We start from the raw sequence: 23,309 nt of genomic DNA, 5'->3' as shown, positions 1-23,309 counted from the left end.
ATTTCCCAAAAATTATCAAATTGTTAACAACGAATTGAATCTGATTATTTTTTTCTATACACCCAAATTGAATAGTATTATATGTGAATAAGGGGATATTGTAACTCTTTTTGAATAAAAGCCAATTGTATAAATCTAACCAAAATGTATTTACCGATCTGCAATCATAGAAAAGGTTTTTCTGAGTTTCAATTTCACTATTACATAGGACACATAAATTATCTTGTATATTAAATCTGATATTTAAAAATTCTTTACATGGATATATATTATTAATCGTTTTAAAGTGAACTTCCTTCATTTTGGGGAGAAGAGGGTAAGAAAGAAACTCTGTTCTTATGACTTTAGTATCTATAATTGAGAAAATCGGAGAAAGAACTTTCCTTCTGACAGGAATAGGGAATAACTTGTTTGACAAGACTGCTCTTAGGTAAGAGTTATTACATCTACGGTCTGTAAAACTCACATCACCTATAGATAATTTGGGAAGCTTAGGTGTATTTGTTCCATGTTGAATACTTTGACTGGCCAACAGCTGGAGAAATAGCCTTTATAACTCTAGAGTATTCCACTACAGAACAGTCTATATTATACTTAATTTTGAACTCAGTATGCTCCAGAAACTTACCCTTACTGTCCATCAGCTGCATTATGGCCCAAACTCCTTTATCCATCCAACTTTTATAATACATGGATTTCCGTTTATACAGAACAAATCTGTTATTCCATATAGAGGAGGAATGTGGGCTAAAGTTGTGCGAGTAGATCATTTTCCAGTACATCAACACTTGTTTAATATAGTTAGAAAGTTTGATGGGTAATTTAAGAGGATCAAAATCACATTTTAACAGAAAATCTATACCTCCAATCTTCTCAAACAGAAATGAAGGAATACAAAACCAGATAGAATCTTTCTTAATTAAAATTTTTTTTAGCCATTGTAATTTAATAACTCCATTCATTACTTCAAAGTCAATGACTTTCAGACCTCCTTCTTCTATAGGTTTTACTAGATCGTTTTTCCTAATCAAATATTGTTTATTATTCCAAATAAAATCATATTGTGTTTTATTTATTCTCTTAACATATTGGTCAGGGATAGCTACTGAAAAAGCAGGATAGATTAATCTAGATATACTCTCCATTTTTGTTAAAAGTATTCTACCAAAAATTGATATATTTCTTTGGAGCCAACTATTTAGAATCTTTTGATTTTTATTAATTATCGGTTGAATATTGTTATCCACTCTCTCCTTAAAGATTTTATTAATCTTCATACCCAAATACTTAATTTCATTCTTAATAGGGATATCGCAAATATGAAACTCCTCAGTATCATGAATTGTTAATATTTCACATTTGTTAGCGTTCAACCTTAAACCTGAGGCTTGTGAGAACAAAGACAGCGTTTTCATGGCATTAGGAATTTCCTTGGTACTATTCAACAATAATGCAGTATCATCTGCTAGTTGAATTATTTTAAGCGAGTGTCCTGCCACTGTTAACGGTTTAATTGATTGGTCATTTTGAATTAGTAAAGTCAGCATTTCTGTTGCTATAATAAAAAGAAGTGGACTAATAGGATCTCCTTGTCTAACTCCTCTATTAACTGGAAATCTGGTTGTCGTACCCGAAGAAAGAAGAACTGCACTCGATATATCTTTGTATAGGAATGTAATAATATCAATTAATTTTTTACCAAATCCAAAGTGCTGAAGTGACTTTATAATAAAATGATGTTCGAGGCTATCAAAAGCTTTATAAAAATCTAAGAACAGTATAGCCCCATCCTCTTCTACCAAATTTTCATAATCTAATAAATCAAGAATCAGACGGATGTTGTCATGAATATGTCTATTTGGAAGAAAACCTGATTGAGTTTCACTAATGAAATCATTTATTCCATTTTTTAATCTGTTAGCCAGTGTATGAGTGAATAATTTATAGTCCACATTCAGCAATGTAATAGGTCTTAAGTTATCAATATTAGATTTATCTTTGTTGGGTTTAGGTATCAGTATAATTACTCCTTGTTTCATCGTAGTTAAGAGTGAATTATTCCGAATACATTCTTGTAAAACTTCAAATAGTAGCTCTCTATTATCTTTCCAAAAGAATTTATAAAAGTTTGTGGTTAGACCGTCCTGGCCAGGAGACTTACCCAGCGCTACCTGTTGAATCACCTTGTCAAGTTCAGAAATATTCAAATCCATATCACATTCTTCTTTAAATTCTAAATTAATTTGAGGGATAAACCTTTCAATGTAATTAAAGAATTTTACGGAATCCAATTCTTTAAAGTGAGAAGAGTATAACTGATGGTAAAAATTATAAATACTGACTGAAATTTCTCTTTGATCTTTAATTAACTTACCATTAATATTTAGTGAATTTATCGCATTTTTTGTCTGTCTATTTTTCTCTAATTTACTAAAATATGAGCTATTCCTCTCTCCATCTTCTATCCATTTTGCCCTTGACCGAATGAAAGCTCCTTTAGCCTTATTTAAATAAAGCTCGTCCAGTTTTGATTGAAGTTTTAAATATTTCTCTCTATTCGTATCTGAAAGTGTACAATCTCCGCAAAGTTTATTCAAATCCCTAAACAATTGTCTTTCTGTTTCTTTATTGTTTTTCCTCCTTTCTTTACCATAATTAATAGAATATTTTCTGACTTCATATTTGAAGAATTCCCATTTCTTCCCTGCAGAATCAAGATGAGGATTTTCTATGACAGACAATAATAGTTTCTTAATCATTTTACAGTATTCCTCATCATTCAAAGATAACGCATTAAATTTCCAGTATCCGTTTCTACTTATATTTCCTGTCTTAGGAATTAAGTTTATAGAAACTACACAATGATCCGTAACAGGGGCTGCCGATATTTCAGCAAGAGAGATCTGGTCTAAAATAGCTTGAGATACTAGCCATAAATCAATTCTTGACTTATTATTACCATTTGTACGTATCCATGAAAATTGTCTAACACACGGGTTAATATGTCTCCAAGCGTCTGATAGCGAGTTGTTTACACAAAAACTTCTCAATGTTGGATTATAAACATGTGTAGAGAATTTAGTGGGATATCTATCCATCCATTCATCAGGAACACAGTTAAAGTCCCCACCAACCAATATATTATCTGTTGGATATTTAACTTTAGATTCTCCAATAATTTTTTAAATTTCATTTAAAAATATTTTGTTTTCTGTAATCAAATTATATCCGTAAACATTACAAATAATCCACAAAACACCCTCACAATTCAAAACAGCAACTATCCAATGACCCTTTGAGTCTGCTTTATATTCCACAAGCTTACCCAGATAGTTGTTAAAACAGATCGCCACCCCTCCAGATTTGTTGGATCCATGACTAAGAAGGATGCTGTCTCCCCATTGAGTCTTCCAGAACGCCTTGTCGTCTTCACACGAATGAGTCTCTTGAAGAAATATAACTTGTGCTTTTTGTTCCTTACAGAATAGAAATAATGCCTTTCTTTTGGTAATGTCCTTTAGTCCTCTTGCGTTTAATGAAATAAAAGATATTCTTGAACTCATAAGGAATTCAAAACAGATCTAAACCCAAAAAGCAAAACCGTGAAAAAAACAAACAAATAAATAGATAAACAACAAACAAACCCTAAATTAGATATAACAGGAATGTAAGATTTCACCAAAGAAAACTAGCTTAGTGACTAGTAGAACTGTCCCTCTAAATGACTTCGCCACTCATTCGGAAAGCCGTCCCCATCTCCTTCTTCAGGGGATGATCTGGGTGTTTTCAATAAATGCAAACGGTCCTCTGAAGTATGCTCTCTTGTTCTTCTCCCGCGCCTCCTTCACCTTCGGCCACAGCAGCCTTCTTGCTTCTGTCTTCCTGAATCAGATCTTCTGCAAATCTTAGACCATTTTTCTTGCATACATCACAGTTCTTGGAAAGCTTCCAGATGAGGTCTCTGCACTCTCTCTTCACGAACTGAATAATTACTTGCCTTGTATGGAGAGCATCTTTTTTCCCTATACGATGCACCGTGTCCACCATATCCTGGAAGCTCCACGGGACTCCCGGGGCGATTTTGTTCAGAATAGCAGTTATCGTGCCTTTTATGTCTTCGTTGTCTTTTTCACTTACACCCTTAAGTCGTAGGTTCCATCTCCTCTTATATCTTTCTTGTTCCTTACACTTTTCTTTTGTTGCAAGCAACTCCTCTCGTACTTTAACCAGTTCACTTTCCAGCAGCATTGTTTTGCTCTTATTTTCCGCGACTTCTTTCTTTAGCTTCGTTAGCATGCTATGCTGTTCCTCCATCTTGGTGGCTAAACTTTCCAGTTTGTTTTCTTGCATATCAAATCTGTCAGACAGGTTGGTTACCGCATTTAGAATCTTTATCAGTGTAGAGTCCCCATCTTCTGTTTCTTTATCCTCCTCTGTCCTATTTTTCTTCTTGGACTGCACCTGAGGCTTGTTAGGAGTAGTCGGTGGTAGGGTTGTCACGGTAACCGGTATAGCGGTAAACCCCGGTAAAAAAGTTGACAATAAAAATAACCGTCCAGTTTTTAAAAAAACTATATTATCTCGGTGGGTTTACCGTGGCCGCGGTTTCGGCGCGATGACCCTTACCAGCCACCGTCGCTTCAGCTGAAGTTCCCGCAGCGCGCACACGCACTTTTTAATTTGCAACGGCACCAAATCTTTGAAGCTGAAATAATGGCCGAAGGAGGAGACGGCAGCGCCCAGGACATCCATCAGCCCTCAAAGAAGACTAAATCGGAAGTATGGGCATATTTTGGATTTCTGAAAATTGCTGAGGGACAGTTAATAGAAGACTGCTATTCCGTTTGCAGAACGTGCAGGAAACAAGTGTCTGCAAAAGGCAGCAACACTTCGAATCTAATGGCACATCTGCGTGACCATCACCCACGTCTCTACAGCCAGTGCAAGGTAAGATAACATTAGCATTTTAGCTGAAATGCATGACGTGAGGACTTTTGGTTGAGGGAGAATGCAACGAGTCACTATATACTGCAGCCGCAGCGTCCTCTGCCAGCATTTAAACCGTGTCACGGACACCCTGTTGCTGGATGAAGCATCTTATTTGTTGATGATGAAGAGAAATATACAATTAGTTCCTTGTCATTGATTTGTTTACTTATTCAACGCCATTTATACTTGAACATTTGGATTTGATTACATAGTGTAGTAGTTATTGTAGTAATTTGTTTAAAGTGGCTATTTATTTTAAATACATATTTTTTAAGGTTGACTTGTACAGTGCTCAAGTCAAGTGTGGACTGGAGTTTTAGATTTTCATTTTGATAATGAAGAAAACAAGTGGTGTTTCTTTGATTTGTTTACATATTGTTTATGTTTTGAATGTTTGGATTTGTATAATTTAAACCTGCACTGACTACTGTAACATGTTCCAGAAAAAGAAGCTATTTGTTCCTTTACTTGTGAAAAGTTGCACTTTTGCTAAGGCTTTGTGTTATTTTAGGTTTAATAAACACTGTTAAACCTTTTCAAAACTATTTCAGTTTGTGTAGAACAGGACTATCAATGCTTTCTGAACATATGCAACACCGTTTAAAAAATACCGCGATAATGCCGAAAACCGTGATAATTTTGGTCGCAATAACCGTGAGGTTAAATTTTCATACCGTGACAACCCTAGTCGGCGGCGCAACACGTTTGCTCCCGCTCACGGACTTTTCACCCGACATTTCCACACAGTAAGCGTGATCCTTTAAGCTCATAAATGCATAAGATGACTTCACTCCTCAAGCGACAATATTTTAGCCAACTGAATGAGAGTAAAAAGGCTATTTACTTTGCAATTTCGAGGGAAACAGTGAGAGCTCCTAGACGGACATGCTACTCAGAGCGCCATCTTTCGCCGTGACGGTACTCTAGTGGAAGATCCACAGACACTTCCGGGTTGAAGACTGGCGGTGGGTCACCGGCCTCCTGTACGGAGTCAGGAAAAGCAGGGGAGCACCAGAGGCAGATGGAGAGCGCCAGAGCAGTTCTCGATTTCTGAAATAATTTATGACAACTGCTACCAATGTGGATTGTGGAATAAAAAGAGATAAACCGTTCGTTTTCTCAATATTGTCATTGCAATCGGGGCAGATACCGCCATCTGCCGGCTTAAAATGGTATTGCAGTACATTGTAAACAACTTGGGAGTGAAAAGGCTGTTTGTCACTACAACGGATTTGGGGATGTAGTTTATTGTTAATAGATATTGTGGTTTTACAACAATAAAGTTTTGTATTGTGCATATGGATTTATCACTCTCTGTAATGTGAAGGGACTCCAATAAAGAAGACTTAGAACACAATAAAACTTTATTAAAACCAAGACCTATGCTGTTTAGTCTTGTACCTCAAATCTGGAGAAAACTTTGAGGTTCTTCTCATCTATGATAAAGGAACAGAACTTGTCATAGTCATTTTTATTTTCAAAAGCAAAAGTCAAATGTTCTGCTGGAGAGTCATAATCATGGTCCTCGTTCCAGCTTCGAACTGCCTCAAGGACTTCCTGCTGCTCTTCCTCATCCATGGACAGAACGGATGGCACTTTAACCATTCCCTCGAACAGTGTTCCCTTTACCCACTCGGCTGCTGCCAGCGTGTCTGCCAAAATACTGCTTTCCTGTGAAAATGACAGACACACACACACACACACACACATATATATATATATATATATATATATATATATATATATACATGCAATGTTTATGCATGTATGCTGAAAACCCCTCTTTGATTTCTAAGTAGAACTTGCAAAATTCCCGGGACATCAAACACCCTCCACCCTCACTGTAAATATATACATACCATATACTACCGTAAATCCTCCAATACAGGCCGGTATTCAATTAAAGGCCGGGTCTCCAATTTTGGCCGGTGTCGGAGTCAGCGGAGGTGAATAATGGCCGGTCTCTTATAGTGGCCGGGTGGAATGTGGTAACAAGCAAGTACGGGGGCGGTTGTGTCATTGTCTCACTTTTGACAGTGATAGACCGCGAGGGTAACTTTAACCATGCGGAGACAAGCTGTGCCAAAGCGTTGGTACTGACACGCGATCGTTCATGTCGGTTCATTTCCTTTGATGTTTTCTGTCTTTTATTTGCACCTGATGTGTTTCGCTGCGGAGCGGGGCGCATCACCTTGTTATGGCGTTTGAAGCGTGCCACAACCCGTGCACGCGGATTGGGTCCACAGCGCGCGTGTGAACGGGAATCGCGAGCGAAAATATACATGGCAGCGCGCGTGTGAACGGGACTCGCGAGCGAAAATATACATGGCGAGAGGTATGGCGTTTGAAGCGTGCCACAACCCGTGCACGCGGATTGGGTCCACAGCGCGCGTGTGAACGGGACTCGCGAGCGAAAATATACATGGCGAGAGGTCATTTGTGCACTGAGAGGGAGCAAACTGTGTCTGTGAGCGCACAAGGATGTGCACAAGTGACAAACCTGCGTGCGCGCGTTGTCAACGAGCACACGGCAGAGGAAAACGTGCGCGCGCGGCAGCCTCTGTGCGCGCTCGGCAGCCTCTCTGCGCGCTCGGTTTCTGACTCCTGCTCGCTCGGCTGTAAGGGCTTTTGGCACTCTGGAGGCGTGGCCAGGATTATGTGTATATGTTTTGTCTACAAGGTGGACAAGGGAGAGCCAAAAGTGATATGGCTGGCAGGGCTTCACGTCCCAGAGTCCTACCTGACTGCTCTGGTTCAAGCTGCATGCAGGAAAAATGGCTGGCCTCTGGATCGTTCCACTCTGTACACAAAAGTGACCCCCTTCCGCAGCGAGGTTGAGGTCACTGACAGACCAAAAGAAGGTAACAAAAGACATTTATCCTTTCCCGCATGGTTAGTAGGTAGTTGTAGAACTAACAGTGGTATTGGCCTTAGGCTGCTTCGCATCTGGCCTGTATCTGGAGGGAGCAGACTGGGACATGGAGAAGGGCTGCTTGATGACAAGTAAAACAAAAGTTCAGGTTGTTGAACTTCCCATTCTCAAAATCATCCCCATAAAGACACACTGTCTTGGACTGGAGGTATGGACACCCACACTGCTCTACACATTTATTTTATTTGGGATATTCCTCTGTGACTGTCTTCATTCCTACCAGGATACATTGAGGACACCAGTTTACACCACATCAACCCGCAGGAATGAAATGGGTGTGGGGCTGGTGTTTGAGGCTGATCTGTGTACCAACATGGACATCTCAGACTGGGTCCTTCAGGGAGTGTGTTTGTGCCTCAACACAGACATGTAATCTTGTGTGTGTTCCTATTAAACTTTTAAATGTGTGTTTGTGCCTCAGCACAGAAATGTAATGTTGGGTGTGTGTTCTTGTTAAACTTTTAAATGTGTGTTTGTGCCTCAGCACAGAAATGTAATGTTGGGTGTGTGTTCTTATTAAACTTTTAAATGTGTGTTTGTGCCTCAACACAGAAATGTAATGTTGGGTGTGTGTTCTTATTAAACTTTTAAATAAGAAACTAATGTTGTCATTTTATTTACTCTGTCCCTATTGGATCACACAAGTGTATGTACGTTTATAGATAGATGAACAAAACTTGCATATTTGTGCCTAATGAAATCTTGGACTTTATCCCCTGTAAATTTAAGCTCGTTTTAAATCGTTTGAAGGCCCAGTAATTACTTCAGAGTCATCAAAGTTAAAGTCATCATCACACACTGGTGAAATTACATCTCAGTTTTTGACCCATCTCCATGGGGGGGGGACGATGAGTTGTAGCTGTGCATGGGAACTATTTGGTGGTTAACCTCCCAATCCAACCCCTTAAAGCAGAGTGTTTTTAAGTGAAATATACTTTGAATATGCAGCCAGGGATGCTCGCCAGTTTTAGAAACGAGGACGGTGGCTTGTGCCATTTTCATGCATTTCTTCTATATCCATGCCTGTTTTAAATAGCCGTAATACGCACCCTCCCACAGCAATGGATCTGGTGGTCATGTGACTGCTTGGCAACATCTGATTAGTGAAAGAGCAACTGATAGATCCACTTGTAGAGTGATCTGATGTTATTTATTGTGTGAAATAATTTTTTTAAGTAACAAATTAAATGTTGCCAAATATAGCAGAGTAAAAGTAGCCTTTCATCTTCAAAATGTACACTCCAAGAATGGTGAGTAGTCTGAGCTGCAGTTTGGTGCATGAGCACAAACCACAGTCAGGGCCCGTCCCCCCACAACTGGCTACCACCCGACACAGCCACACAATGCACCCACTCTTTTGGCTCCTCCCACGAGTGGTGAGCTCATGGAAAGGGGGACCCACATCTCCTCTTTGGGCTGTGCCCGGCCGGGCTACCAGGTGCTCGCCAATGTGCCCCAGCTCCAGGCCCAGCTCCAGAGGGAGAAACAGGCCGTCAGCTGTCACACCCCTTCCTACCTGTGCCCAGTACTGGCACACTGACACTTCAGGAGCATCAAGTGAGATGTGCTCTGAGGTCAGTGAAGCTCAGGAAGGCAGCAGGCCCTGACGGAATACATGGGAATGTTCTCAGAGCATGTGCTGACCAACTGTCTGGGGTCTTCACTAAAATCTTCAACCTGTCCTTGTCACTCAACACTGTACCTCCCTGCCTCAAAACCTCCACCATCATCCCCATCGCTAGGAAAACTGTTGTGGACAGCCTAAGCGAACGACTACAGGCCTGTTGCACTTATGCCTGTAGTGATAAAGTGCTTTGAGAAACTGGTCTGTCAGCACATCAGGGCCTGTCTGCCTCCCACTCTGGACCCCCCACCAATTTGCCTGCAGGGCAAACTGATCAACCGAGGACGCAATCTCCATAGCACTCCATACTGCGCTGAGCCATCTGGAGCACCAAGAAAACTATGTGAGAATGCTCTTCCTGGACTTCAGTTCAGCATTCAACTACATCATTCTGGAGATCCTGGGACTATCCACCCTCATCTGCCTCTGAATTAAGGACTTCCTGACAAATAGGCCACAGTCTGTCAGACTCGGCCCATACCTGTCCATCACCATCACACTCAGCACCGGCTCTCCTCAAGGATGTGTTCTGAATCCCTTCCTCTTTACACTCTACACATCCGACTGCTGCCCGACCCATCTCTCAAACACCATCATAAAGTGTGTGGATGACACCATCATGGTTGGACTCATTTCAAGGAGGACAGAGATGAGGTCAGCAGACTGACTGTGTGGTGTTCAGTAAACAACCTCCAACTGAACACCACAAAAATCAAAGAAATTATCATGGATTTCAGAAAGGACAGAGCTAACCCAGCCCCACTTTACATTCACAGGGACTGTGTGGAGAGGGTACACTCCATGAGGTTTCTGGGCGTGCAGATCTCTGATGATCTCTCCTGGACTGCAAATACCACAGCGGTGCTAAAAAAAAATGGCCCGGCAGCGTCTCCACTTCCTGAGAGTGCTCTGGAGGAACGACCTAGACGCTGCTGGTCACATTCTACAGAGCCATCATAGGGAGCATCCTAGCGTACGGCATCACAACATGGTAGGCAGGGTGCTCATCTGCAGACAGGAAAGTACTGTAGAGTCATCAGCACAGCCCAGAAGATCACTGGTTGCTCTGTGCCAAGCCTGGATGGCATTGCCAACTCTCGTTACCTCAGTAGAGCAGGCAATATCATCATCTATTTTCACCCCAGTAACCATCTGTTACCATCAGGCCAACAGGAGGATGTCCCTTTGGCTGACTGGTTAGCGTGCGTGACTCTCACCTGGCAGTCTGGGGATCGAATCCTGCCCGGGCGCTCGTTTCTCCACCTTGCCACACAAGGAACATTTCTTAAGACGTGTTTCTGCTGTGATTTAGGCCTGTGATGCTGGAAGGCTGAAGATTATCCCGGAGTGGAGAATGCAAAATGGTTTTCTTGGTAAGTGTTGCTGGTTTTATTAATTATTTTTCTAATAATTTTATTAATGTTCAAATAGCATAGCAAACAATAATTTCACACTCAGAAAATTCACACCAAATTTCTGATTCAGCAGAGGCAATAACAGCCTGAATGAGCATAAAGCAAGATCAAAACTTAAGATAACGTTTTCATTTTATTAAAATACTTTCTTTTAAGATTATGGATTGTATAAAATTTATAATTTATAAAATATACTGTAATCATTTAGGCTGCGTGTTTATAGCTTGTTTTTGTGCCTTTAAACATGCTTCAGTACATTCAAATTAATCTATTTATTCTTGAATGCCTTTCCACTATCATGTGATTAATTTGTCAACATTTATAAATGTTGTAAGCTATTGTATTTAGCAGAAAATCTTTTTAATTAAATGTAGTGATTAAATGTAAACAGAGCAAATAAGAGAAACATTTGCTCTGTTTACATAGTTTAACGACATCTAGTGGTTATTTGCTGGTACTACTGCCTTAACAATGACTCTCCCAATGGATAAAATATCAAAAAAAAAAAAAAAAAAAAGGTCTGATAGAATGTTTAACATACAACACATGACTTATTTTGGCATACCAACAACCAATTTGTAACCAAAGACTAGGCTATGTAAAATGTGAATGAACTTTTATTAGTAACTTTGGTGAGTTTCAGATTTCAATTCATTAAATAACATCGATGGAGGGGGGCCCAAAAAATGCAGCCTGCCTAGTGTAGTCCATTTATTTAATCCGGCTCTGCAGGAGCCCTACTTGATTCATTTTTTGTCGCTTCTCTCGTTATGCTCGATGTAGCTAAAATGTACAATTTTAGAATTTCTTCTTTTGTTTGAAACGAGAAGTGAACTTTATACTTTTAAAGGTGTGTTGATTTTATATAATCAATTAATTTGCGCTGGCCTCTTTTATTGTAGGTATGCGCGCCCCTAGCGCGGCCGGGTTTAATTAGCTCCGCACATTCTCCGGCAGATGCCTTTACATAAAGCAAGCACACTCATTTCCTGGACAAGCCCAGAAACAGCCAATCAGCTCGCCTTCTTGCTACGTTAGCACGTCTCTGGCAAAAACAACAGCTCGACTCGAGCTTCTATTTGTGTCCAGTTTCGTTAAACGACTATCGGTTAAACGGAGCTCGGGAAATGTGGAACTAACCACAGCTTTTATTTCTGGTGGGTGCTGTATCTATTTGGATTTCTTTCTAGTCTCACGTCGGGGCTAATTTGATGTGCTGACGCGCTGTTAGCCGCCAGCTAACTGTAGCGAACACCAGCGATCCAACAGAAAAAGATGGGGTCCATCCTGAGCCGCAGGATTGCTGGAGTGGAGGACATCGATATCCAGGCAGCAAAGCTGCAACAGGACCGAGCGCAATTTGTGGCTGCGGCAGTGCTTGTGGCACTTGCAGTGGCAGCTCTGATACTTCCGGGTGGTGCCACGGCTTTTAGTGGCACCCGCGGTTTTTAGTGGCACTAGCCACGCCCCCTACCTCTGCTGCCATTACACTTCCGACTTTTAGTGGCACTAGCCACGCCCCCTACCACGACTTTTCGCAAGAGCATCTGGCTGCAGACATCAGCTGGCGTCTTTGCCGTGACAGGAAATGACGTATCCGGAAATCAAGTGTCATTACCTTCGCCGGAAGTCATTACCTTTGCCGGAAGTAGTTTTTTTTCGGGTTATTACCTTTGCCGGAAGTAGTTTTTTTTTTCTTGAATACGCTTTATTGACAAAGCACAAAAGTAGCTTGAATTTGTCAAAACCATACCGTGTCGTTTTTCTCTTCGATTTGTACATATTTAAGAGAAAAATTACACGGTGGGTCATTACCTTAACCAGAAGTCATTACTTTCACTGGAAGTAGTTTTTTAAAAAACAAAACTTACCGGAAAAAGCTTTTTGTTTCGGATTTTTTTTTTCTCTTCACATCTGGACTGGCAAACTTAAGTAACGTTGTTACCTGCGTTGCATGAAAATTGAATATTAAATCCCTTTGTCCTTCAGACAGGGAATTTTTATGACAGTAGCACATACATACACACATGTATATAAATATATATATATATATATATATATATATATATATATATATATACACACACACACACACATATATGTATATACACACACACACACACACAATAAAAGGCTGTAAAGTGAATTAAAAAACATATGGAAAAAATGAGAACACATTAAATTAAGACTTTTCAAAATGTGCAAACAAAGTAGTACTTGCTAAATATTCGGTTTTATTGTTAAGCCCAAGATGAACTTTTGACCTACACCAATTGCTAAAGTACAGGACTCCCAGAAGCAGTGAAAAACATTTCAGCAACACTCCTCTCTCAACAGCAACAAAAATTAGTTATTAAATATCCATAACACTGTCCTATTGTGTATCACAGCAGCTCATTGCAACAGAATTTAACTACTACAGCTGATAACTATTTAGCTAGTTGGTATTTATTTTGAGTGAAAGACAATAAAACCAAAGAAACACTTAATTTCACAACCATTTTATTTTGGGTACAAATGAATTTTCTGAAGCATGGCTTTCTCAGCTGCATATCGATTCATCCCCTCCCATTTTTCCAACACTTTTATTGTTACCTGAAAAACATGCAGGATTACTTCATCGTCGTCGTTGTCATCTTCCTCTGCTTATCCGGGTCCGGGTCGCGGGGGCAGCATCCCAACTAGGGAGCTCCAGACCGTCCTCTCCCCGGCCACCTCCACCAGCTCCTCCGGCAGGACCCCAAGGCGTTCCCGGACCAGATTGGAGATGTAACCTCTCCAACGTGTCCTGGGTCGACCCGGGGGCCTCCTGCCCAAAACATCTCCCCAGGGAGGCGTCCAGGAGGCATCCTGACCAGATGCCCAAACCACCTCAACTAGCTCCTTTCAATCCAGAGGAGCAGCGGTTCTACTCCGAATCCCTCCCGGATGTCCGAGCTCCTCACCCTATCTCTAAGGCTGAGCCCGGCCACCCTACGGAGGAAACTCATTTTAGCCGCTTGTATCCGCGATCTCGTTCTTTCAGTCTTTACCCAAAGCTCATGACCATAGGTGAGGATTGGGACGTAGATCGACCGGTAAATCGAGAGCCTGGCTTTCTGGCTCAGCTCCCTCTTCACCACGACAGATCGGCTCAGCGTCAGCATCTCTGCAGACGCTGAACCAATCCGCCTGTCGATCTCCCGATCCCTCCTACCCTCACTCGTGAACAAGACCCCGAGATACTTAAACTCCTCCACTTGAGGTAGGACCTCTCCCCCAACCCGGAGTTGGCAAGCCACCCTTTTCCGGTCGAGAACCATGGATTTGGAGGTGCTGATCCTCATCCCAGCTGCTTCACACTCGGCCGCGAACCTACCCAGCAAGAGCTGAAGGTCAGAGCTGGGTGAAGCTAGGAGGACCACATCATCCGCAAAAAGCAGAGACGAGATTCTCCTGCCACCAAACTCTGTTAAGGATTACTTCATACACTGTCAAATGTTTTCGAAAAGTAACTTTTATACCAATCACTGCTGAAGACTGCGTTGTACCTCTGGAACAAGGACATCAAACACCAAGTCCAGAAACTGGAACTCTCTCTTCTTTATTAGTTTATCTATTCCTGAGCATGAACCAATCCGCTCTGTCAGCTCGTCAACCTATAAAACACGTTAACATAAAAATGGACAAAACATTCCTCTCAGCATTAGACAACGGACCCAGGTGGCCCACTGACCATGCATCCACATAAATAAATGTGATGCAGCTTATTGTAAGTCAGTATACATTTACCTGTGCATCAGCAAAGTGGAACATCAGTGGCTTTAGTCTTTGCTTTAATTTAAGCGAGACACCTGGATTGTGCCACAGATACATGAGGCCAGACTTCACTCCACCGCTGCAGAGATCCTTAAGCCTGATTTATGCTTCTCCGTCTGCGTCAGTGCGGAGACACGCAACGTCCTTGCATGCCTGCCGGAGAGCTCCGCAAGGACGGACGGAGTCGAGCTCTCTTTTTTAAACATCCGTCGAACGAGATTACGCAAGCTTGTGATTGGTCAGGACGCCGCTGTTTACAGCTCCGCCAGTGCGCCCTCAAAAACATAAAGAGAACCGAGGATAACTAGCGGCAGACACGGAGAAGCTTGAAGAATACCTCGCGAAAAAACTCTAAAATCATGAACGTTTAATTCCCCGTGACTGGAGGAGTGAAAAGATGCGCAGCAAGCGTTTTATTTATGGACGGAAATGACAGGAAAAGTGGGTTTAGGTTTAGAGGTGGCGAGCGCATGAAGTGGAATGAGACAAATATGTCCGTGTTAAAAAATCTCTTAAATACAAAAAACACAATATAAACACACTATCTTGGACCGATACATGACAGGATACCACAGAACAGTTCTACGCCCTCTGTTGTCCTGCAGGGCAATTGCTTTGCAACACTCCCCAGGAGACGGAGAAGTATGAGAGCAAAACGCTTCCGTCAATCCGTGCGTGTCTGTCCCTTGCAGAGCTGACGGAGAAGCATAAACCAGGCTTTATACACAGTCTGAGTAGAGACAAGAGTTAAAAATAAGCAACATTACCACAGAAAACAAGGGATTGCATTATCCTATGTCCAATTTTAGAGTCTTAATTTATTATAATTACACATTACCTTGATTTCACCATCTGAAATCACTGCCTGGGTTCCATTTTTCAAAGCCTCGATTGTCCTGTAATTTAGATAAAAATACATCTTATTAGCAAATGAAGAATACAAGCACATGTAAGGAGTTTTGTCAGTGTCACTTGAAGAAGTCCGATATTCATTTTAGATCTATATTTAAGGCCTGTAACTCCTGAATGATTTGCAGCTACATGTGCTTAAATCCGGTAATATTAATATAAACCAAACCCGATCAAAGCAGTCAGTCGACAAAAATATCTATTTTTTATAAGGTTAGGATTATTCTGAAACAGAATCAGAAGGAGGGCGGCATTAATTAGAGAAGCGGCTACTATTTCAAAGTTATTGTACTTGTTGCAGGACACCGGATTTGTGCAACAACAGTAGAATGACCCAGCACACCACACACAATAACTGAAAAATATTTAGAGATATTGAAAGCTAAGCTTGTCCAGAAAATACATTTTATTTCTGGGTGCACAGGACCAGTTCCAGTGTGGGCCAGATGCTGAAAAATAAATTCATAAATCTGTCTTTTTTGAAGTTTCACAAATCAGAGGAAGGTTTCACAAATCACAAACTATGTTTTATGCATTCCTACGAGCCCAGAATAATCTAAAACAGGTTTGAAGAGTGTATGTGTTGTAGGTTTTGAGCTAGAGCAGAATAAAAATGGTTAGAGTAGAGAAAAATTGGGTGTATTAGCCCTTTAGCCATTTCCCGAATCGGAAGCTAACTTTGGCCTCGTATGAAAACTAGTGATTGAAACCACTTACAAATCTCTGAAAATCTACGCTTTTTAATTAAAAAAGGGTATTAATAACGTTTCAGTCAAGTCAGTATTAGAAATTGTGGTCTTTATATCATATCTAAATTATATATAAAGTTAATATTATTACGTTAACTGTTTTAACAAACAGGGAGACCAGAAAAATCAAATAGTTAAGATAAAGCTAAGCTAAAATTGCTGATAGCTTTATTTATGTAGCTTTTGTGTTAGCTTGTGAACTCCCTGCATTAGTTTTAAGACTGCGTGTTAATATTGATACAATTAGCTATGAAACACGGTGCCTTTGTAATAATTCTCTGGTAAAGCTTTAAACGCTATAGTGCCTACATTTAAGAACTAAGAACGGTTGCAACAATTAGTTAATTTCATCCTTATCTTTCTTTCTTTATCTATCATCCTTATCCTTACCTTTCCTCAATTGAAACCCGCCGAGTATGGTTGAAACAAAAACAACGTAGCGGCCGCCAAAAAAGGACCAACTTCCTGCCGAGGTCTTTCGCTCGTCTATTTTCCGGTAAAAGTAATGACAATTTAGAGAAAATCTAAATTTTGAGCATATTACCCAGAAATCTGAAAAGATCCTATTCAGCTGGTTACAAAGAGACCTCTCCATCTTTGGACGCGTCTTACTTACCAAAACAGAAGGTATTTCTCGACTGATTTATCCATCACAATGCTTATATGTTTCCAATAGACTAATCACTAATATAAATCAAATAAACTTTAATTACATTTGGAGAAACAAGCAACATTATATTAGGAAGAATGATGTAGTGAAATCGTTTGAAGAAGGAGGTTTGAATGCGATTGATTTTGAAGCAATGGATGGTTCCATCAAACTCAAATGGTTGCAGTCTTTCATAAATAACTCAAACAGTATTTGGTTTTATTTCCCTAAAATAATTTTCGAGAAGATTGGTGGCATTGAATTTCTCTTAAAATGTGATTTTGAAATTTCCAAAATACCTATTAAATTATCTAATTTTCATAAACAGGTTCTTCGGTACTGGAAAATGATTTACAAGCATAATTTTTCTCCACATACAAATTCAATTTGGAACAACAGATGTATATTGATAAACCGAAAATCCATTTTTTATAAGGATTGGATGGATCATGGAATTTAGACAGTTTTACATTTGTTAGACAATGATGGCAATTTATTATCGTACAATAAATTCATAGATAATTATGGCGTATCATGTACTCAAAGTAAATTCATTAACGTTGTGAAAGCCATTCCCCCTGCAATGATTCAGATGGCTAAAGCCAGCCTAACCTATTCTTCCTCTATAATTCGTGAACCATCCTTAGTCATTGATGATCGTCAGTTTAATGGAAAGTCATGCAATAATAAATTCTTAAGGACGATTCTAACCAAACAACTTTTTCCTTCTCAATTAAAAAGAAAATATTTGTTTAAAGATTATAATTTTAGGTTCTTAATTAAATATCTTTCTTTTCCAATTCCACCAAAAGCAAAAGAAAATCACTTTAAAATTTGAAATGCCATATACCCGTCCAAGGACTATCTTCATAAGAAATTTAATATAGATACGAACACATGCACGTTTTGCAAAACTGATATTGAGACTACAGAGCACCTTTTTTATTCATGTGACAGTTCCAGATCTTTTTGGAATGATTTTCAGTACTGGTTAACCTCTAAAAATATGGATTGCCCTTCTCTAACCTTTCAAGTAATTAAATTTGGCCTACAAACAGAAAATAAGAAAATAGAATTTGGGATTAACAACTTATTTATAGTTGCAAAATTTTTCATTCATAAATGTCGCTTCTTAAAAATTACTCCGATTTTTGCTGGTTTTAAAAATGAAGTCCTTCTATTGAAGGCTTCATTAGATAAGTGTAAATTAAAGAAGGCTCAGATCTTACTTGATTTTTTGGTGTTGCTTTTCAACTGATGTAGCTAGAATGTATGTGCGTACTTCTAGTTTTGTTTTGTTTTCTTTGTTTTCTTTACTTCATATGGAAGGTCATTTAATGCACGGGTATGCTGTTTTGTTATTTCTGACCTATAATGTTCTTTTCTCTTTGTTGTTGTTGTTCTTTGTTTGATGGCTGCTTTGTTCTTATCCAACTGTACTTATTCATATCTTGTTGATTTGTAAGATATGCGCTGTATTTGTGAATTTGTACAATAAAAAAAAAAGTAATGACACGCCATCTTGCTCTCGACACAACGGCTGTGTCTCAATTCAGGGTCTGCATCCTACGTCGGCCGGATTCGTCGGCCGGTTACGTCACAGCGCCGCGACTAGGCCTGTCCCAATTCGAAGACTCCTTCAAATGCGGTTGACGAATGCGGCCTTCTTTTCGCCTGAATGAAAGATGGGTCGGGTGTATCCTTCAACAGGTAGCATTTCCCAAGATGCCTTGCGAGCCGGCCAGCAGAAAAACTTAAAAACAATGGCGGACAGTGAAGCGGGAGCTGTCGGAGAGGATTGCGCATATAAATGTCAGTATAAACTTGAAAACTGTTAGGTTAAGGACTTTGTGATACATGAACGTTATTTTAGTTAGAAATGTTACAGTAAAAGTGCTTGTATTGCGGTCTCGGTTCGTATGTTCGGCCGCTCGGTGTCGTACTTCTCCCGCTACGTTTTCCCCCTGATTTTAATAGAAGTTTGTATTTTAGGAACAAAAGAGAAAACCAGGGAAGTTATTAAGCTTAGGGCGGAGATGGACCACATGATCACCGGAGCAAAGTATTCGGCGGCTGTGGCAGGGAGGTACAATAACATCTCATATTTTAAAAACTCGTTTGAGTTTATTTTTTCTGCGAAAACATGAAAGGAATAACCCGTTGTCCTATTTTCTCTTCCTGTTTCTTTTCTTACATGTTTGTTAAGACTATTCTGGAGAAAATGGGCATCCAGGGGAAGATGCCAGCGATGACCAGCTTCTGGATCTGATCTGGGAGGACATGAGGCTGCAGAGCAGCAGAGGGCACAGGAGAGAAGGAAGAACTTTGACAGCTTTTTACTTTGCTAGAAAAAAATGGTTAATAAAGATTAAACATGTACATATAAAAGAAACATCTAAATAAAATCAGTTCTGCATTAAACTCTTGAATTTTATTTTTGTTTACAAATGAGAATTGTTTACTAGAGGGTATCCGCTGGGTCTTGAAAAGTCTTAAAAGGTGACAAATCGGTTTTGGTCAAATTAAGACCCTTAGAAAGTATTAAAAACTATTATCACATCTTTGCTCAGGCTCAGCTTGTCGAAAGTATTTTCTCTGAATTAGCTCTCCAACAGTCAAGGAAATGATTAACCCCCAGAGACCCACGGTTGTAATATTACAACATCAGATTTAAGTCTACAAAAATAAACCTTCCCCATTTTTTTCTTTTTAAAACCACATTTACATTGCTAATAGGTCCTATTGTTCCGTTCTGCAACACTATTGGCTGTTAAAATGTGTAAATAGGCCCGTTTATCTGGCCTCCTAGAACAACATGTGAAAGGTTAAAAAAAGATTTTGCAGTTGTTTTCTAAATTTGGGTCTCTGGGGGTTAAAAAGCTAAATAAAACGTCGAGCTCCATCGTTTAAAGTTCCTTCTCCCTTCTGCCCAGCGGTTCCACGGTTGCTAGGCGACGGAACGTTCGCGGAGGGAGTTCATGAAGGCTAGGCCTGTCCAAATTCACAGCCGTTAACATCCGGTCTACCCGGCCGACGGAGGACGCAGCCCACGTCGGCCGGGTGGGCTGGGTCCTTCGAAGGATGCAGACCCTGAATTGAGACACAGCCAACAGCTGATGTCTGCAGCCAGGTCCTACTCACTTTTCGTGGCACTAGCCACGCCCCCTACCATGACTTTTCGTGGCACTAGCCACGCCCCCTACCACTGCAGCCATTACACTTCCGGGTGGTGCCACGACTTTTAGTGGCACCACCCTGGCTGTGTCCGAATCCAGGGGTAGGACGCTTGTGAGTGCGCATTTTGAGGTCGATGACGTCAAAGCGCAGCGACGAGTACTGTCTTTTTTTTTTTCAATAAAACTTTATTTAGCAAATTTTGAACATACAATTGTAAGACATGAAACACATTGTAATACCACCATTGTGGTATTACAACGAAGAATGACAGAAATAATGGAGACATGGAGAAAAACGAAAAAAGAAAAAAAGAAAATAAATAAATAAAAGAAAGGTTTGGAAGAGGTCAAGTCAATCGAACAGTTTCAGATGGTTTCAAATGTTAACAGACTTAAGAGCCTTGGTGTTTTTTGATGAGGAGATCGTCCTTATATATTGTTCAAGTTCCATTTTTAATACAAGAAGTTCAGGTTTTTTGCCGAGGACTTTGCTTTTGTGTATGTGAAATTTAGCCAAAAATAAAAACATATTTACAAAGAAGAAAGCATCGTTGTCCTTCTTATTAAAATTATGAAGACCAAAAATAACATCTTTGTAGTATAGTTGAAAGGTAGGGAGAACAGAGTCATTAATAAACTTGTGGAAGTCCTTCCAGAATTTACTTGTAAATTTACATGACCAGAACAAGTGAGAAGCTGTTTCAGGTTGCTCTTGACAAAAGGTACAACTTACATTTATATCAGCTATAAATTTTGACAAATATTGTTTGGTAGGGTAAAACTTGTGAATCAATTTAAATGTAATCTCTTTAACTTTGTTTGTTAAAAGAAATTTTTGTGGTAAGGTCCAAACTTTTTTCCATTCAATATCTGATACAAAATTAGCCCAATAAGATATAGTTGATGGAACAGAAATCATTGTATCCTGAAAGAGAGTTCTTATTTTGCTATTCACCGACTTATGCGAGGAAAAACAAACGTTGCCAAGAGAGGAATGTAACACATCCGGGCGACTGACTGATAGTGGAGCGCTGTGTGAGCATCTGAACAACATAGACAGACCGGATGGGATGGCATCAAACACTATTGAGAACTCTCTAGGCGTTATTGGTATATTGTATTTCCTAAGGAATTCAGAGTAATTGTATAAAAGCCCTTTTTCATCAAATAACTGGCTAACCAAGATGATTCCATTATTAAACCAGTTATTTAAAAAATAGTTTTATTTTTATAAATAATATTGCAGTTATTCCAAATAAAACAGTTTTGCGGGGAGAAGTTGTGTTTGTAAATCAGTGCCCATGCCAAAAGAATTTGTTGATGGAAGTGAGAAAGTTTTAGTGGTATTTTGGGAATGCTGTAATTGCAGAGCAGTAGCTACAAACAGGTAAACAAAAACTGTTTCTGTGTTTAAAAAAGAACGAAAGAATGGAGGAAGTTAAGGCCACCTAAATTAGAAAATACATGATGTGAGATAAAATTCCAGATAGAAGTGGGATTTTTTAAATACTTTTTAATCCAGTTTATTTTAAAGGTGTTGTTAAGAGCACCAAAATCAATAAAGTTTAAACCTCCTTTATCATATGGATTTAAAGCTACTGATTTACGTAAGTAGTGGGTTTTATTTTTCCATAAGAAATTGTATAACAATTTGTTAATTGCTTTACAAGTTGTATTGTCAACGTGTAGTGACTGTGCAGCATATGTTAGACGGGAGAGACCCTCAGCTTTCGAAAGCAGAACCCTTCCTTTTAACGATAGGTCTCGCTGAAGCCAACAATTAAAGATTTTTTGGGTTTTGTCTATAATAGGAGTAAAGTTCTTGGAGCATCTGGATTGCTCATTTTTTATTATTTGAATTCCAAGGTATCTTACAGAGTTTTTTACAGGTATTCCATGGATTGAAGTTGCAGAACAATTTTTGACTGGTAGCAGTTCACATTTATGTAGGTTGAGTGAAAGTCCGGAGGCTTTAGAGAATGACTGTATAATGTCGATGGCCACTGAAACTTGCGAGACATCTCTTAGAAAGAGAGCTGTATCATCTGCCAGCTGACTTATTAGTATTTCTTTATTAGCTATGATCAGACCTTTTAAAGAACTGAGTTTAATGTGTGAATTAAGGAGTTGCACAGAGAGAAGGAATAAATACACCAAGAGGGGGCAGCCCTGCCTCACTCCACGTTTTAGAGAGAATCTTGGGGAAGTACCGGTGGGAAGCTTTATGGAGCTGTTACTATTAGAATACAGTGTACGAACAGCATTACAAAAGGATTGGCCAAACCCAAATTTGTTCAGGGCAGTAAAAATAAACTCGTGCTCTAAGGAATCGAACGCCTTGTAAAAATCTAAAAAAAGAATAATACTATCATCCTGTACAAGTTCTGGGTAATCCATAATATCTAAAATTAACCTTATGTTGTTGGAGATATGACGATTCTGCATGAATCCAGACTGACTCTCGTCGATAACTTTATTTAACACAGGCTTTACTCTATTAGCCAGAACTTGTGCTAGTATCTTATAATCGTTATTTAGCAAAGAGATTGGTCGCCAGTTGTCTAAGAGCAAAGGATCCTTCCCCGGTTTGGGAATAAGCGTGATCAATCCTTGACATAAAGTGGGAGGGAGTGCACCTCTGTCCATGCTTTCCTTAAAGACTCCTAAAAGAAACGGGGCTAAACTGTCAGAGAACTGTTTGTAAAACTCCGCAGTAAGACCATCAGTTCCCGGTGATTTGTTCACCTTTAGATGTTTTATAGCCTCTGCAACCTCCATCAAAGAAATTGAACTATCACAAAGCTGACTTTCCTCCTTACTCAGCTGAGTAATAACACCAATGGAATTTTAAAAAGTACGAGTAGCTTGAGGGCAATAACTAGAGGAATAAAGTTTGCAATAAAAATTTGAACAATATTTTGCTATTGCATCCTTATCATTTGAAATTGTTCCATTAATATTCAGTTGTAGGACAGAGTTGGTGTTGGACTGATGTTTTTCAAGTCGGAAAAATTAGGCCGAATTCTGCTCTCCTTCTTCGAGCCACTTTCTGCGAGACCGAATAAATG

General features: G+C 39.7%; 1 protein-coding gene and 1 long non-coding RNA gene across 2 annotated transcripts; one reads left to right on the top strand and one right to left on the bottom strand.

Moving 5' to 3' along the window:
- The first annotated feature begins 7,253 nt into the window (after window positions 1–7,253).
- Window positions 7,254–8,419, top strand: LOC139072231 (dynein axonemal heavy chain 10-like). Its single transcript, XM_070555748.1, has 3 exons — window positions 7,254–7,850; window positions 7,924–8,069; window positions 8,145–8,419. The coding sequence occupies exons 1-3, from the start codon at window positions 7,412–7,414 to the stop codon at window positions 8,292–8,294; spliced, it is 735 nt and encodes a 244-aa protein (XP_070411849.1). The 5' UTR covers window positions 7,254–7,411; the 3' UTR covers window positions 8,295–8,419.
- A 6,019-nt stretch (window positions 8,420–14,438) lies between these two features.
- On the bottom strand, window positions 14,439–17,088 carry LOC139072227 (uncharacterized). The gene is made up of 4 exons (XR_011521813.1): window positions 16,807–17,088; window positions 15,597–15,654; window positions 14,732–14,848; window positions 14,439–14,598 (listed from the first exon to the last, which is right to left on the bottom strand). It is a non-coding gene; the product is annotated as an uncharacterized lncRNA (long non-coding RNA).
- Window positions 17,089–23,309: the final 6,221 nt, after the last annotated feature.

The sequence above is a fragment of the Nothobranchius furzeri genome, chromosome 10 (genome assembly GCF_043380555.1).
Source record: "Nothobranchius furzeri strain GRZ-AD chromosome 10, NfurGRZ-RIMD1, whole genome shotgun sequence".
Taxonomy (NCBI): Eukaryota; Metazoa; Chordata; class Actinopteri; order Cyprinodontiformes; family Nothobranchiidae; genus Nothobranchius; species Nothobranchius furzeri.
This window is presented reverse-complemented; position numbering and strand designations above follow the sequence as displayed.

Bases quoted from the DNA above. Each gene is read 5' to 3' on its own strand.
- LOC139072231 (XM_070555748.1), top strand. From the start codon at position 7,412: ATGGCGAGAGGTCATTTGTGCACTGAGAGGGAGCAAACTGTGTCTGTG. The intron at 7,851-7,923 runs GTAACAAAAGAC...TATTGGCCTTAG, and splicing joins CACTGACAGACCAAAAGAAG to GCTGCTTCGCATCTGGCCTG. The intron at 8,070-8,144 runs GTATGGACACCC...CATTCCTACCAG, and splicing joins CACACTGTCTTGGACTGGAG to GATACATTGAGGACACCAGT.